Source organism: Manis javanica, chromosome 10 (genome assembly GCF_040802235.1).
Source record: "Manis javanica isolate MJ-LG chromosome 10, MJ_LKY, whole genome shotgun sequence".
In the NCBI taxonomy this organism is placed as follows: Eukaryota; Metazoa; Chordata; class Mammalia; order Pholidota; family Manidae; genus Manis; species Manis javanica.
In genome coordinates, this window is record NC_133165.1 from 15,679,400 (window position 1) to 15,696,997 (window position 17,598).

Consider the following 17,598-nt stretch of genomic DNA (forward strand, 5'->3'; position numbering starts at 1 on the left):
CATGCTTATTAATAGGGACAACATTGGTCAGTTTGAGAAGATGCCAAAGGTCAGTTCCTGATCCTCAGTAGGCATCCTTGGATGGAAGTGGAATGCAAAGGTGTGATTAAGAATGATCAGACTCAGATGAAGGTCAAGGAGATCTATTATTGACATTTTGGTGAAAACTCCTATTATCTATTCATCATTAGGAAAGCCGGTACAAGGAAATGTGTTTATCATTATTTTGTTGAGCTGACGATTTACATGAAATTTATAGTTTTTCATTTTAGAAATGTCTCGACCCTAAACTCCTTAAAAAATGTTAAGAATTTATGGTTTTACAATTTTTTCAACATCATTGTAAATTGTTTCTTTTAATGGATCATTCTCCCTTCCCCCTTATTTTCCCTCACAAAGAAAATCTGGGCTTTTGCATGTGGATATGTGTTAGAGGAAGGAGACAGAGCCTCTGACTTGGTGTGGGCTGGAAAGGCTTAGAAAAAAAGTTTTTGACCTGGTGAGGAATCCTAGAACAGCTTCCTTGTGTCAAGGTTTTGGGAATAAATGCCAGCATCTTGTAGGAGACCACGAGAGAGAGGGGTAAGGAAAGATGAATCGGAAATTCCTGAAAAGTGGTACTTCCATTCTGTAATTATTTCACATAAAAGTTTCCATTTATAAATTTAAATGACTCTGGCCTTGATAATTAATACCCAATTACCAGGTTGATTGGACAGGAATGTCACACTCAGCCTGACTCTCATCAGGTGCACTGGGCCTCAGCCGTCCTCTCTCTTTAGCTCTTACTCTCACTGTTGCCTCTTTTCAGGGGGAATCACAGATGAAATGGGACTGTTTTGCATCCTTATGCTTTTGAGCTCATTCTCTGGCTCCGGGAATACCTTATCCCTTCCATCTACTTACTGGAATTCTGCTTGTCCTAAAACTTTCTCTTGACGGTCACCTTTTTGGGAAGTTTTCTGACTGCTATACATACAGCGGATCCCCACCTCTTTCTGTGTATCTCTGTCATGATACAGTGCATATTACCATTTTATATGAACTGTAATTGTCTGCAGTTCGTGTAATATGAGCTTCTTTCCTCATCATAGCTAGTACTTGTGCCATCCACTATTCTTAGTATTACACACATTCAGTCATTTTAGCGTTCATGACCCAAGGAAGTAGATATTATCATTTCACAAACCAAAGTTGTGAAGGATGTAGAGGAACTGGGGGCTTGATTTGCCCAAGGTCGTTTAGCTATTTAGTGTTGACATTTCTCCAGTTACCATGCAATACATGCTTATCACACAATAGGAGCTTATGAGTATTTAAAGTATCAGTGAACATGACCTGAGGTAAAAGGTTTATCAAATATTTGCATCAAATATGCACTTACTGACTAAAACATAATTTTTCCTTTAAAACATTTAATAGAGCATTGAGATAACAAATGAGTTTAAAAAACCCAAGTTCCTTACCTGTAGAGATACATCTGTATAATACATAACCTATGTTTTACATAAAAAAGGTTAAAAACATTCTTAAAACCATAATCTTTGAAAGAGTTCAACTAGAAACTATCAATACATGTGAAAATGTTATTGTTAATAAAACTTCATCTACTCAGTCACACATAATGTAATTATATTCGCTCCCATTCTAGTGAAATCACACTTTTGCTCCTGAAAAATTGAGCGGCCTCGCTGTACAAATGCTAAGGAGAGTTTAATAGTACCATTGATATTGTTAGGTCCAGACCAATATTGCTTAAGAAGCATAACCAAAAAGCCGTAGGAAATGCCATTAATCTTCCCACATTGCTTTTATTCCCAGACAGACTGAAATATTATAATCCTGAATTATTCAAGCCAAGTTTGATTCTTTGTTTTGTAACTTCACACACTAAAAATTTCATGAAAAAATACAAATAAAGCTTTTGGTGACATTTAGAAATGTGTTTTATTTATATAATACAAAAAAAATCACCTAAATTAAGAAAGAGGCTCACATTTTTAAAACTTGTAGTTTTAATATATGCCTTATATTTTCATCTAATTTCAATTTTATAGGTAGGTATATAAAATGATAAGAACAAATTAATCTTAGTATTAAAGTGGCAAGCTCTTAATACATATTTTCCATAATGTGATATATACCATTTATTCCATAGTGACTTAAAAATAGGTCTTATAAAACATGGGTATTACCTGTTTTTTGAAAATTTTTGGATAGTTCTAGAAATAACTTTACACATTAATTTTTTTAAACATTAATTTTATAATTTCTGGAAATACCAAGTTCTGTTCTCAGATTTCTCTGTACCACTAATGTAAACTAAGCAGGCAAATGTAAACTGGAATTTTTTCATTTCTAAATCTAAATTAATTATTTACATATAAAACCACATTTATAGTATAACCTCAACTTCATATACAAGCAAAAAACTAATGAACACAGCATTCCAGATTTGCACCTACATCTGCATGAAAGAGCAGAGAAGAAATGAGGCCAGGTTGCCATTGCTGGGGAGGTCCAAAGAAGAACACCTTTTCCTGACACAGTAGGTGAATAATTCTGTTCAGGTTGCACGAGAGGCCTCCCAGTGTAACATTACTATCCAAACAATCAACCTGGTAATTGGGTATTGATTATCAAGGCCAGAGTCCTTCATGGCCTTGTGTGCTTAAAATGGACATGAAATGTGACACATGAAACGACTGGAGGTCTGGCAATGTTGTGACAACTGCTAGGAACATACCGAAAATTCTTCTTGAAACTTTAGGTTGTTGTTTGTGCAAAGCTCTTCAACATGTTGCAGGAAGGATTTCTTGCTTATCGGCCTCCAAGCAAAGCAAGGTATAAAGTGAAGTCACGTTAGATGGAGTTTTCTGGCCTTAGCACGGGTACTAACTGTACGGTCAGCAAGTTAAAGCACAATGGACATTTCAAACCCATAAACCACACAGTTCTTTAAAGTCACTCTGTCATATTCATAAAATTTACTTTCCCCCCTTTAAGTCGGCTTTCTTTGTGTTCATGGTACAAAACTCCTTCAATTTTTAAGTGACTTTCAGTGAATGATTGAACATTTTAATGAAGAAAGTTTTTCAAGTAAATTTAAGGGCATAAAGTTATCATTGAGTCCTAAAGCACATAATACCTCTTTGTCATACAGAAAACATTTTATACATTACAAGGTTTTAGAAGATATAAAATATTGCAGTGACCTCATTCTCACAATGACATGGTTTTTAAACCCGAAGGAGTTTAAATATCCCCGTATTACTTCCCAAGCTAAAATACAGACATGCAGGCTTCACCCCAGAGAGAGAGAGAGCATTTCTCCGGTTACCATGCAATTAGTCATGCTTTTATGATTTATATCCAGCTTGGAGGTTTTCTAACAAACATACAAAAAGGGGAACCACACATTAAGATTCATTGAATCAGTGAATCTAGAGTTGATATTCAAAAAGAAGAAAGATATTTAACAACTTACTTGATGGATTTTCTATAACTAAGTAACCTGCAACAGAGATTGCATTAAATGTATTATGAGTTGAGGGTACAGCTCTTTCTGAAAGAGTTCTAGATTAAAATCAGAGAAAATAATAAATCAGTAATGTACAAAGTCAATGCCTTTAACTAATATGTAATCATTATTTTAAATTCAATTTCATTCTTTGAAGTTATATTATTTGGACCTAAATTTGGTCAAATAATAATTCAGCTTCCTCTAAGGTTAAGAAGGTACTCTTTTTTACATTGTTAGACATTTGGAGTACTACATTAAACATAGATCACTTTTTTTACATATTGCATAGCATTTAGTGGTCTATGAGAGTTAATATGGATTTTAAAAGTATTTCCTTTGTCCATAGAGAGCGCTGAACCAGAAAGAGTGGATCTTAGAAAAATGACATTATATTGCCTAAGTTGTGTTCCACGAGTGAGTTTTCAATATACAACCATAAAAAATCAAAATCATTTCAGTTATTTTAGACATATCTTTTTGTGACAGTTCATTTACCAAGTTACTTATACTTTGAAAAAATTGAAATAATTTTTAACACCTAAATAGACTGTGCAACACACACAAATTCAGGCAGGCACATCTTTAATAACACACTTGTCATGCACAACAAATGAACATTGCAGAAAACACGAAAGGTACAATGTACAATGAAATAAAATAAAGACCATGTAACTTCTTCAGAGTTTTCAATTTTACATATTATTAGAGATGATTTGCCTGTATTCCTTAAGTAAAAAATGCTTTTAAGTGGATGTGGTTTTCAAGGTAAAGGAAAAATGAGAGAAAAAATTAAAGAATTAGATTGAAAAATATGGCATTATGAATACTGTAAATGGTCACAAAGCAACGCGTTCAATGAAGAAAATGTAGTCAAAAAGAATATATTTTGTTACAGTGCAGGAATTGGTGAAAAATATGGGGATGCTGAAGCAAGTATTACTAAGAAGAGTGGTAGAATTCTTGGTTCATGATGTAATTATCCCAAAGCAGAAGGAGCTATCTCTCAGCTTCTCGGGGTGTCACTTCGCATAGCATCCCATAAATGTCGTTTCACAGTGATAAAATGGAGCAAAGTCTTGGTGGAGGAGTGTGTGGGCGTCCCACCGTACCTTGAGTGATCCTAACAAGGTAAAAGAGAAATCCTGTCTCTAGCTAGATGAATATGGATATGAAGATGGATGAATGAGTTATTCAATCAGAAGAATCCTTGGTTTTGGGACAGGAAGACTGCCCGAACTGAGGACCTGGAAACACTTCTGACACAGCCAACAGGTGAAGTGGGGACGGAGGCAACATCAATACCTCTTGGAAATAATTAGTCCTCAGGGAAGACCAGCAAGAAAAAACACAACCATGGGCTAGCGCCACACCACGCAAACCTCCTAACATGCCTAAGGCTCCAATGTTCTTATGCCAGGATGTTCATCAGAAATAGGGAAGGAAAGGGCGTTAAGTTGGACAAATCCTAATGAACTAAGCTTAAGGTAGAAATGAATGAGATTCTTGAGTTAGTAAGATCAGTTTCCCTGCTCCCAGACAGAAATGGAGATTCTTGAATTGCATGGAGGTCACTTTTATAATAACAGGGAACATTGTTCGGTTTGTGATTGGTGACATTCAAATACACCGTATCTGATTTAATGACAGGCTGATGGCCCATCTATTTAAGGACAGTCAGACTGCCATCCGAAAGCAGGAAGAGTCTCTTTTCTTGGAGGATCCAGTATAATTTGAGGTGGTACTAGCTAAATATTTCACTGGGCTATCTAGAATCTAAAATAGAGCTAGTTTCTGGGCAGCCATCAATAAGTCATTTGAGGAATCAGGACACATTTATGAAATTCCCAAGAGACATTAAACATGAATAATCATCAAAATATAAATGGGCAAGAAATAGCTAAAACACCACATTATTATTCACATCCTTGCTTTTTTCCTTAATGAGGTCTACTCTCAGAAATTATAACTAATTTAATAATATATCGTTTTTTTAGTCAATTTCTTTTCAGTGAAAGGTTCTAAAGAAAGTTGTTTTTTCTTTAGTATTCTTGTTTTATTTTGTATTGGAAAGGTCTCCTTAAAGATGTTAATTTTAAACCATTAATTAGACAGCCACTGGGTTTGGATAGACAATGTGTGAATTCTTTCCTGCCCTTATTGGCTTCAAATACCTGCTTCAACAATTACCAGCTACATTATTTTGAGCAAGTTACTTAATCTTTCTGTGCCTCAGTTCCTAATTTAGAAAATATCATGCAACCATATGTAAATCAAGTCCATATATGTAAAATGTTTGGAAATGACTGTGGCTTTGTAGGCTATACATAAATATTAGTTACTATCATTAGTATTATAATTGCTATTTTTAGTTTATTTTGTAAAACTCAATCTCTTCCTATTAATCTCTTCTACAATTGATACTGATACATAAAAGCCGTTTTTTTTTTTGTTTGTTTCTAATAGAAGTTCCTATCTTAATTTTACTCAAAACTGGGTGGACTAGGTTGTGTTAAATTAAGATCAAGGTTTCTTATTCTTTCTAATCAGGGCCCTGGCATAAAGAGTGGCCATAAATTTCTAGACTTGAAATCCACATCTAGTTTTCTAGTTCTCAATTCAAGATTCAAAATAAATCTGTAATACTATAAGAACTATAATAATTCAGTTTTCATATTATCATGCAAAATCATTTCTAATCACATCTGCTTTTTTTTTTACATCATTCCTTACAACTACCCTTCACATACCATTTGCACTCCAGATATTCTTAGTACCACTTCTTCTGTTCGTACCACTCCAGGATTCTACTGATTCCTTAATAACTGATTCAAATGTTAACTATTCCATGGACCATACCCAGTTCTATTACAGAGAAAATAATTTCTTCTTACTATGAAACCAAATTTATATGCACAATTTACCTTCCACCTTGTCTTGTGGCTTTATAAGTACATGTATTAAGGATACATGCATTAAGATTCTTGTTTATTTGAAGGCAGGGACAGGATTAACACTTTGCTTATTACAAGTCCCTCATAACATTGTTGACAATGAGTATGTCATTTTAAATCAATGAGTAAATCAATAAGTAAATACGGTTGTGATGAATTCAAAGCAAGATACACAGCAAGCTAAATATAGGTACTCTGATTATTTATTAGATAATGTCAGAATTGAATGAATTATCCACTCAAATATTAAGCAACTGAGAATTCTCAGGAGGCCTTACACCAAGCTTGACATAAGTATGATGAATAGATGCACCAATAAACAACATACCAGTCTAAACAAAGATATATCAGAACCCCTAACATTAGAAGTTAACAGGTACGAGATAGTTCTTGGAAAATTAGATATATGAACAATAAGATCATTTTGTGTATTCAAGTAATAAAAAAATAGGCTTCAAAAAAACAAGATTTATTTGGTTTTATTTTCTTTTATATCATTCTCTTTATCTACAACTCCATCACTTTATATAATCTGTTGTTCACATTTGTATTTACATATGTGAGAAATAGAGCCTCTAACAGTCTAATTTTTATGTAACTTTCTAGTCTTTGCTTACATCACAATTATGTGTGAACTGAAATTGAAATGTGGTCTGGATAGCTTAAATTGTGAAGATGTTACAGTTTAAGTTACCTGATTGTTTCAAATAATAATTGGGCCTTTTTCTTGTTGTTGTCTGTGGTATCAACATCACTGCTTTAATTCTGAGCCTCATATTGCATGGGTATATTTTTCCCTTAAGTATTGGCTGCATTCTAAATTTTATTTTTCTCTTAAAAAATATTAATTTGGACAATTCATGCAGGGAATTAGAACAGAAGTTGGGGCATAACATGAAGAAAATGTATTTACTTATTATTGATGAGGAAATTAAATTCCTTTAAGGAAAAATTTTTGGTTATATAAACATAAAAAAGGACTTTACAAAAATTACCGTTCATGAAAGTCAACACTGTTATTTCAGAAGGAGCGCTGTTTCTAAATCTGTGGAGACAGTCAAAGAGACTCAGATAGAAAACTTTTTGAAAAGATTTTTAAAAGCTTTTTAAAAACTGATTACTTGGGAAGCATTTTAGACAGGTATGACACTCTTACTTGACTCAGGATAGTGAAGGGTACCATCAAATCATATTCAGTTCATTCATATATAAATCAATTTGGCAGTTGTCCAGGTTTCCGTAAGATAACTGACCATTTTCCAATATAAAGGGATAAACACTTTTTATTACATGAATCTTGGCTGCCTTAAATCCTATGCCCTTTTTGTTGAAAAGGGTATTATTTCATTCCTTGGCCTCGTTTTTTAAAAGTCTATCAAAACTTCAATTCCACTCAGATTACTCTTGATAGATCCAGAGAGGAACCATTTATTTATGTTGGCAGTGGTGATTGAAGACCATATTGTCACACAGACTCAGCTTTCCCTAAAGGTCAATTAGTTGAAATCAATAGGGAATTAAAATATCTTCCAAATAGAGAACCATAGATGACAGCCTATAGAAGAGCAGCTTAAACCAGCATTACCAGCAGCATGGGACAAATTGAGAAACTGTGTTTTCTACTTAACCAGTTAAATTATGTTAAAAAGAAAAGAACCTCAAATTCTATTGCTTTTATATAAAAATGTGTTTGTCACCCTAATGCAAATTTCATATTCAAATACAAATTTGTGAAGAATTTATCTCTCTGATAAACATATTAATCTTCCCAAACTTTGTAAACTATTCAGGGTGAGTTTTTAGTTTATGTATTTCATCAATTCATTAATTACTCCAACATTTACATCTACTTCTACAATGATATTCCATTACTTATCCAAAGCATTTACTGTAATGCTTTCAAAGGTATCTTAATTTTTGTTCTTTCCTATGGTTTTTGTTTATTCTAGGCCTTAAAATCATATCCCATCCTTTCTGATCCTTCTTCATTCTTGTATCAAATCACCAATAACTTTTCTGTGGCCCTCAACATAAACAAAAAATATTATCCTAACCAGTCCTCAAAAAATTAAAAATTGAGCTACCATATGACCTATCAATTCTACTTCAGGGAATATATCCAAAGAAAGTGAAAACAGTAACTCAAAAAGAAATATGCAGCCCATGTTCATAGCAGCGTTATTCACAATTGGCAAGACATGGAAATAGCCTAAGTGCCCACTGGTGGTTGGATGGATAAAGAAGTTCTGTTACGTATATACAATGGAATATTATTCATCCATAAAAAAATGAGTGAATCCTACCATTTGTGACAACATGGATGGACCATGACAGCATTATTTTAAGTGAAATATGTCAGATAGAAAAGATGGATACTATATGATCTCACTTATGTGTAGAATCTAATTTAAAAAAATCAAACTCTTTTAAAAAGAGATCAGACTTGTGGTTACCAGACGCAGAGTATGTGGGAAGGGGGAATTGGAGGAAAATGGTCAAAAGGTACAAACTTCCAGGTACAAGACATTTAAGTGCTGGGATGTAATGTGCAGCATGCTGACATAGCTTATCCTGCTGTATGGTATACGAAGTCATTAAGGGAGTAATTTCTAAGAGTTTTTATCACAGGGAGAACATTTCTTTCTTCTTCTTTTCATTTCTTTTCTTTTCATTGTATCTTTATGAGGATTATAATTAACAGAACTACTGTGGTAATTATTTCACGATATATGCAAATCAAGCCATCATGTGTGTGCCTTAATCTTACAAGGTGATGTTATGCCATGTATTTCTCAATAGAACAGAAAAAAGTTGGAAGTTAAATCCTAACCACTGGCTGGACTGTACAGTTGGCTCTGAAACTTCACTCTCTAAGGTAAACAAACCACCTGAGTAAGTGAGTAATGTAATATTTTTCTTATTTAATTAGAAAAACAATTAGTAAGTGATATCTAAGTACTTTATCTGAATGCCTCCCTTATCTGTGAAAACAAACAGGTTTGAAAGGAGCTTAGCTATTTGAAGGGCAGCTCTCTGGAGACAACATCCCTTCCTTTCTCATCACAGTATTTCCAGCGCCTAGAACAGTGCCTGGCACTTGATGGGTGCCCACCTGATGTAGCTTCTACTCACACAAGGTGAAATGAACTTACAGATAGGTGAGGGGAAGCAATTTCCTTGCCGATGCCAAGGCGCTAAGACGCCCAGGACGGCAGGAGTTAAATTTTCCTTATGACTAAGCCTCACCACATTAGCACATTCAAAAACAACTTCTTGACAGATGTTTTATTTTGTCAACAACGTATTCTAAATTGAAACCGTGGGCACATGCTTAGCTGCCTTAGGGGCAACAGAGCAGAATCAGCAGAGAGAGAGGATGAAGTGGCTGCTGACAGCTGTGTGAAGAGGTGGGCACAGGCTCTCAGTGCGGACTTCATGAAGAGGGGCAGATGACATAACGCCACGGAAAAAAGAAATCCAACAGCTGGAACTCCTAGCTGGCAAGGCAGGAAGGCACTGTGGCGCCCCTGGTAGGGCTTAGAAGGCAAGCTCAGAGGACCAGATTTGGAAGAAGACCGTCTGCTTTGACTAACGTGACTTGTGCAGAGGTGTTCTATAAAGGTTCTGATTAGTCCAAACTATTAAGTTTTAGCTCTACCAAAGGAAGGGCTCCGACTGAGCAAGACTCTCTACTGATTCTAGGAGAGAACAGTCAGTGATAGAGGAGAGACAATGAGAGTGTCACACAAATGGAAGCATTTTTCTCTGAGGTACTAATGGCATAAAGCAGAAAGACCGTAAAAGGATTCCGCCTAATAATGACAAAGAAAGGCATTTGGCAGAATTGCTCAACCAGACCACTTGTAAGTCTGGAACGCCGAGAGGTCAGCTTTGAGTGCTGGTTGGGAATGGATATTTTATGTGTGATATGATCTCTTAAATTTTTAATGTCTTCCTTTGACAAATGTTTGAATCTGATCAAGCAGGTCCTTTGAAGAAAACATATTTTCATAAAACTATTTTAATTCTGTTACTGGGAACTTGGCAATTAGTTAATATGAAGCAAAACAAGGTACCTATGATCCCAAATTTCTAAATGTTATTAGCATAGAAATAGTCCTGGTTTACTCCGTTTTAGGGATGCTGAGTACTATTTCACCATCAGTGAGAATGTCAGGAGCCTTGGTCCCATCCAGCTTTGGGGCCCATGGAGACTGACTCTTCTGTAGCAGATATGAGATTCTAAGGTCAATGCATTTTCATTCTCTGTCTCTATTCATATCCTTTCCATGAAGAAACTGACTAGTTCTGGGGTGTTCAATCAGTTGCTGGGGTCCCTGCTAATGCTGACATTTCACTATGCTACCCTCAGAATGTATAAAGCAATTTTCGTGATAGAATACAAATGGCATTTCTGAGCAGAAGTGAGTGCCCGAAAGCATGCACAGTTGGCTACCTGTTGGTCAGGGCAGAAGTGCAGATTCCACGAAATGTGCTGCTCTATGTATACTCCAGAGTCAGAGAATGGGAAACATCATCATTTTGCTCCTACATATTAGCACCTGCAGTTCTTGATATGAGCTTATGTGAAGTGTGAACCCAGACTCCATCTGTCAGATGGAGAACTCAGCTCTTGCATCACAGTAATAATAAGACAAGAAGCATGTGAAGAAATCTAGGTGAAAGCTAACACAACATGAGAACACAGCACATTCTCAGGACATGCACATTATGAGGCAATGTGCATTTTGATAAGAATAACTTTACTGTAACAGTAACATGCAATATTAAAGAGAACATATGTAAGTAGAAACCGCAGGTTTTTGTCATTTCTTTTTTCTTTGGCTTTGGAAAAAATAGCAACAAAACACTCAATATCCTGCAATTAAAAATATAGAGCACACCACCTGGTAAGATTAAACAATCACAGCAGATCTTTCCACCATACCACAGTAACTTACTGGATGACAAAAATCTCCTTGCGTCTAAAGAAAAATGAAGAGTATCTGGAAGTAAAGATTCATTATTTATTAATGTCTTAAGCTTCATTCTACTTCAGAGCATTTCTTGTCTTGCATTCACATATTTTTTTCTATTGCTTATAAAATGGTTTAAGACAGAAGTAAAATTCATGACCAGAATCTGTCAAGAACTTATGGTAATTAAAATGCTAACAATTTTACATAGTATCACATATAGGTCAAATATGTATTCTTACTGAAACTACAATGAGAATTGTACTACTAAAGAACTTCAGTTTCTGAAAGTTTGAATCTCCATTAAAATATCATAATTCTTTTGCCGCATATTAGTTGAAAATAAGTAATTCCAAAGAAGCGGTTATTTCCTTAGAATCACTCTCTGCATAGAAAATGCTGCCTGAAGGATACCCCCAGCCCTTGTCTATTTAAGAGGGTTTATATTGATCTCGTCTAGTATGCTCAAGAGTTAAATACACACACACAAGGTTTACATGGTTCCTCAGCATCAGCCAGACCTGGGCTAGCATTGCGGCTGCTCTATTAACTACATGTATGACTTTGGACAGTTACTTAAATTCTCTAAGCATCTTTGGTTTTTCACTTCTAAAATGGGGATAAGAGTACCTACCATGAAGGATTGAAAGATTTAAGTGAGATCATTATACACAGAATTTAACACATAGTAATTACTCATAAAGAGTACTAATTATCATGTTAGTAAAACCCTGTGCGTGAAAGCAAATTGGGGTAATTTTTAATATAAAGTTTATAAATAACAATGACGACATCAAATATATTCTGATTTACAGTTTACAAAGCAAATTCATAGGATTTTTTTAAATGGTAAATTTCCTAAAGACAAATTTAACAGGCAAATCTCTAAAGTTGTTGGAGGTAAAAAGATACTCTTAAAATCGCAATTCAATTGTTTGTTTCATTTTGTTGAAAATTTGAATTCCATTCATGATTACTGGATTGGGCCTTGTGTCTTAAAATAATACACCATTACATTCACTCAACTAAAACAGGCAGATAATTAGTTTGGAATGACGTAAAAATTTTGGGGAAAAACTTGAGGCCCAAAAGAAATCAAGGGTCTATCAAATAAGAATATTAGTAACATTGATTAATGTTATTCTACTATTTTTTTTATTTAGTCACATAGGAAATAAAATTTCTATGACTTAAGTGTGGAAAGATGACAGTAAAAAAATAAACTTTCTTTACCAAATAGAGTCTTTAACTTGTGCAAATTCTATTGGGTTACTTAATTGCAAGTGTTAGAACTCTTGCAAGGTGAATCTGTGTCACAGCTAAATTAGTTGAAAGAAATTCGCAGGGGCTGCCATTCAGCAATCTTAAAGAGGCTTTTCTATGTTTTACCCGTGTGCTTACACTGATTTGGCCAGTATTTCCTCCTGAGTATCTTTCTCATTTCAGTGGTTGTGAAGAAGCCATCACAAAATGTCATTTTGTTCATTTGTTTATCAAATAACTAAACCTATGAGTCATTTTCTAATCTGGTGAACATGGCATACAGGAACCCAAAATATTCAATACTCTTCCTAAGAAATCAGCTTGTGTTGTCTAAACTTAAATATAAAATATGCATAATGAAATTATATAATTATCATTCCAAATAAGAATTTAAAACATTACATTGGCATTTTCCTGAATGTTTTCAAGGAGATAGTACTAAATCTTTGAGTTTTGTTCTTCAGGAAGGAAAAGTGTAATGTGAAAGAAACCTTCAAATCCTTTGTGAAACAAGGTAGAATACAATTAAATCATGAGCATTTACACAAACAAAAATTGTAGGATGAACTGTAAAATGTACAAGCAGAATCATAAAAATAAAGAAATTCTTAACTATAAAATCCCAAATCCTTGAAAGGATTTAGCACCTGTCATTATAATGACATTTTGTCAATGAGGTAAGTGCCTAAAATAAATAACTTCATTATCTATTATATATTTTTGTTCTATCAGTTCTTTTATGGATGTGTGGAGGTATATAACACTGAGGAAAGTTGCAAGTTCAATTAGCATGAAAACAATGGGCAGGTTAGAAGGAAAAGAACACCCTTAAGCCTCAAGCAGAAAGAGCACAGACTCGCTGGGTAGACTTAAAGGAAATCATCAAAGTTCTTTGCAAAAAAAGGCATAAGTAACTCATCAATTTGGAAGTAATTCAGACTCCTTGATTCTTCACTCCCAGGATCTACCACCTGTTGTTCCACCCACGTTAGACCGGTATGGCTTTGAATAGATTTAAACCTTCTAGCACCAGAGAAGCAGGTGTAGAGCTTTAGAGCTTCCCTGAAGGCTGGCTCTATGCATATATGCACACAACTAATTAGGGACCCATTAGTTTCTGTTTTTTCTTGTTTTATTGTCTAATGCATTAGTGACTTTATCAACATGAAAAAACTTCAATAAATAGTAAAGCTGGAGATAGGTCTCTATATTGAAAAGAATTCATATCAAACCATTTGATAGTTATTTTAATAAATTTCTGTAGTAAATAAAGCAAAACATTATAAACTACCCCTGGAATTACAAATAAGAATGTTTTATACTCATGAATACTGATATAACAAAGGGGAAAGAAAAAAGCATGGAAACTAAATTTCCAACTTTGCTATTACTAGAAGAAATATGTATACTAATTTTCTACATGCAAGAATAAATAAAAAAATTTACTCAATATATATTTCAAAGACATTTCTATATCCTTTAACAAATAAAGCAATATATACATTTAAAAAATGGAAGCAGGAAAACAAATAATGAGGAGTCAAGGTTAAATAAGGCAGTCCCTGAATTCTAAGTACCCAATAATAGACAATTTATAGTTCTTGTCCACCTTTTCCATTAGCTGCCATGACATTGTTGAACAAATAAATCTATAGCTTTTTGATAACAGCTGTGTTCAAAAGTGGAAGAAGGGGCAAGCTGTGAAAACACACAGAGCTTAGGGGATCTGACCTCACCATAGCCTGCCTAGAATGGTAACCTCTGTGATAAAGAATACTTTCTTAGTACTGACATTTTTTTCATTTTATTATGTTCTATCTCCTAAGGATCTACTTACTAAAGAATTTTGGTGGATTAATAAAGATTCCTTTAAAAAATGCTCTGAAAGTTTTGGACACTTAGAAGTTCACATTTTAGTGTGAACAGGTTCAACTAAATTGCTGAAACAACTGAAATAATTGCATTGAGAGATCTGAAGTTTTATCTCTTGTACACTTTCCCATAGAGAGAAGAAAGAGACTGAGACCCAAGGCCTGTGGAAGGGACACAGGGCATTGAGAAAGGAGGGCAGAAAGGGAGTTGAGAGAATGCTACTGAAATTCAATTGGCCTCTGGAGGGGAAGAAGAAGAAACGTCCTTCTCCGGTGCAGCGTGACACTTTGAGCACCGGGATCCCGCTTAATGCTAGTCATCCTCTGTTATTCCTGTGATGCAGTTCAGCTTTGACAGGCTACCCTGCAAATCTATTGATCTTTCAGATATAACATTTCTGATGTGGCAAGTGATGTCCTGGGTAATGTATTACCATCTTTATCATAGTCTTTAGGGTACTATGCATTTTAGATAGGAACCACCTGTATTAGAATATAAACAAAGGTAAATATTTAAATATAAAAAGGAGTAAGTTTGCATATCCAACCAAATTTCCTCATAATTTAATGAAAACACAATAACCTTCATTTTATGGTATCTGGAAGGACCCCACTTCTCAGATGACACTGCCTTCAACAGCAAATACTAGATGTTTTTAGAAACTGCAAATATTCTTGCAAAGAAAGTCATTCTGTTCGGTAAAGACCAACTTGGAAAGTGACAACTATAAATAATTGATTCTTTTTAAGTTCAAGACCTTTGATGCCATATTTTCAGAGTTAATAATAATTTTTAAAGGTTCAACATAGCTGTGCAAGTACTTTGTAACAATTGTCATGTGCTTATTAGCATCAAAAATTACTGGATCTTATAAGATCCAAACTTGTAAGACAGCCTATGAGTAGGAAATTTGATGAATTTTATTAATAGGCAGAAGTTTCAAGTGTGTGAATGTTCTGAATCATTTATAATGATTTTTAAAGGATTCAGAATTACTTATTCTGAAAAATTAAGCTCTGTACTATCTCCAATACATACTGGTGATGCACATATAGTACAGGCATTTTTACTTTTCCTTCTGAAGTTAAGTTTTGCTTTATATTTTATTTTTTAAAACTAAGCAACTTAAAAAATGAAGTTTCAATATACAATTTAGACTTTTCATATAATTCTATACTAAAATGAACTGAAAGGCTTTCATAATAATGTTATGAAACATCAAATAGTTACAAATCTAAATTGAACTTGTGATTTAAAATGTAGCTCTTTCCAGAAAATCTCATATAAAATAAATCTATCATATGAAGTGATTATTAAACATCATTTTAAAGATTTAATGTGTAAAGATATTTGTCTCAGAAAAAATTTGAAGGCTGGGTGGGACATTATAGTCGAGGGTTCATAGGAACTCAAAGTATTAGGAAGATTAAGTGATTCTCCGAACACCAGTGAGAAGTGTGTAGAAGATGGAGGTCACCCTTTGAAAGAAGATCTCTATGACCTGTGTAAATAGGAGCCCCACAAACACTTCCAACAAGCATAGGTCAGAATAGGGTCACGGCCCCAGGCCCTCTGGACCACTGCTCGTCAAGGGGACTGTGCTCACCGCGTTAATCCCTCGTCCTTCAGCTCCAGGTCTGCCACTGTGATGAGTTGATCCAGCTTGAATTTAGTGTCAATAATTTCTGCATCCCGAGGAGAGTATGTGCCACCTTCTTTCTGCTTCTGTCGAATTCTAAAGTAAGAGTAGTAAAGTCCGAGAAGGGAATATTGTAGAAAGCATTTGAAATTAGATTTAGTTATCTTTTAAATAAAGGTATTACATTAGTCCAATAATTTCTTCATTGGGATCACTTATTTGAATGTATTCAAATTCATAGCTACTCAACTTCTTTTTCCTGTTTTAATTCCATAGGACCTATTCTGCTATAGTTTTCCAACACGTCTTGCTGAAGTTTCAATGTTAATGAGAATTAGTTGATTAAGGATGCAGCCACTGATTTAAAATACAGAGCAAATGAGACTGATGCTACAACTTGTTTCCCTCCCTCTAGACGTCTCACACGTTTGTCGTAAAAAGGAAATATGCCCATGTGAGAAGAGCTCACTGCTATCAGCTCCAGTGCTAAAAGACAAAGCTGCGTTGTTTTTACATACACAAAACGTTTTTACATACAAGAAAATAGATAAAAGTCTGTTTTGAACTGCCTGGTTGGCTTTTTATAAAAATACTGTGAGGTAGATAATATCTTAATTTATTTATAATCAGAAAGCTCAGGTCCAAAAATATAAGTTGCATGAATCTGAGAATCAAATCAGTCTTGTCATTTTAAACCCTTTATAGGCTTATTTTCTAGGACTTAGTATGGTATATTACAAAATAATATTTAGCTATTCTATCCATCTTTAATATATTTCAAGCATTTATTATTATGAGTTATGTATGGAGGATGATAAAGATAGTATAAAATATGGTCCTTGTCTTCAAGGACGTTACCATTTAGTTCAGAAGCAAGATCTAAATATAGAGAAAGCATAATAAGAGAAAAAGACGCAAATCACACAGGACAGTAACTGATTAATTAGAAAGTGTTATGTAACTGATTACAACTATTAGCATTTAGAGGAAGTAAAGAAGTGGGATCTGACTTGGGTGTTCCAGAGCGAGAAGGAGGAGGAACCGCATTTCCGGCCGACTGAGCGAGAGCAAAGCTGTATAAAGCTAAGGACTGTTCTGGGGAGAATGCACCTGTCTGCTGAGAGTACGTAGGGACGTTGTAGGGAGTAAGAGGGGACCATTTCCTGCCCACATAGGAGTTCCTCCTGTAAGGAAATGAGGACTCAGAAGAGATTAGAGCAAGAACACAGTACGAAGGTGACCAATGAGAGCCCCTCAAGAACAAGGACCATATCCTATACAGCCTATCTTTAAAAGGGCTGAGAATAATGACTTTCTGCATCTTCTGGGTGAATCTGAGAGTAGTATGTGGCATAAGAAAGTATCTTCTTCGGT

At 34.7% G+C, this 17,598-nt stretch overlaps 1 protein-coding gene across 1 annotated transcript in view; it reads right to left on the bottom strand.

The window, feature by feature from the left end:
- The window catches only part of PTPRQ (protein tyrosine phosphatase receptor type Q), a 198,873-nt gene that overhangs the window by 21,576 nt on the left and 159,699 nt on the right, over window positions 1–17,598 (bottom strand). Inside the window, exons 37-38 of the mRNA XM_073214156.1 lie at window positions 16,192–16,320; window positions 2,747–2,828 (exon numbers count right to left, since the gene is read on the bottom strand). Coding sequence (XP_073070257.1) covers window positions 2,747–2,828; window positions 16,192–16,320 — 211 coding nt within the window. The remainder of the gene's footprint in view (window positions 1–2,746; window positions 2,829–16,191; window positions 16,321–17,598) is intronic.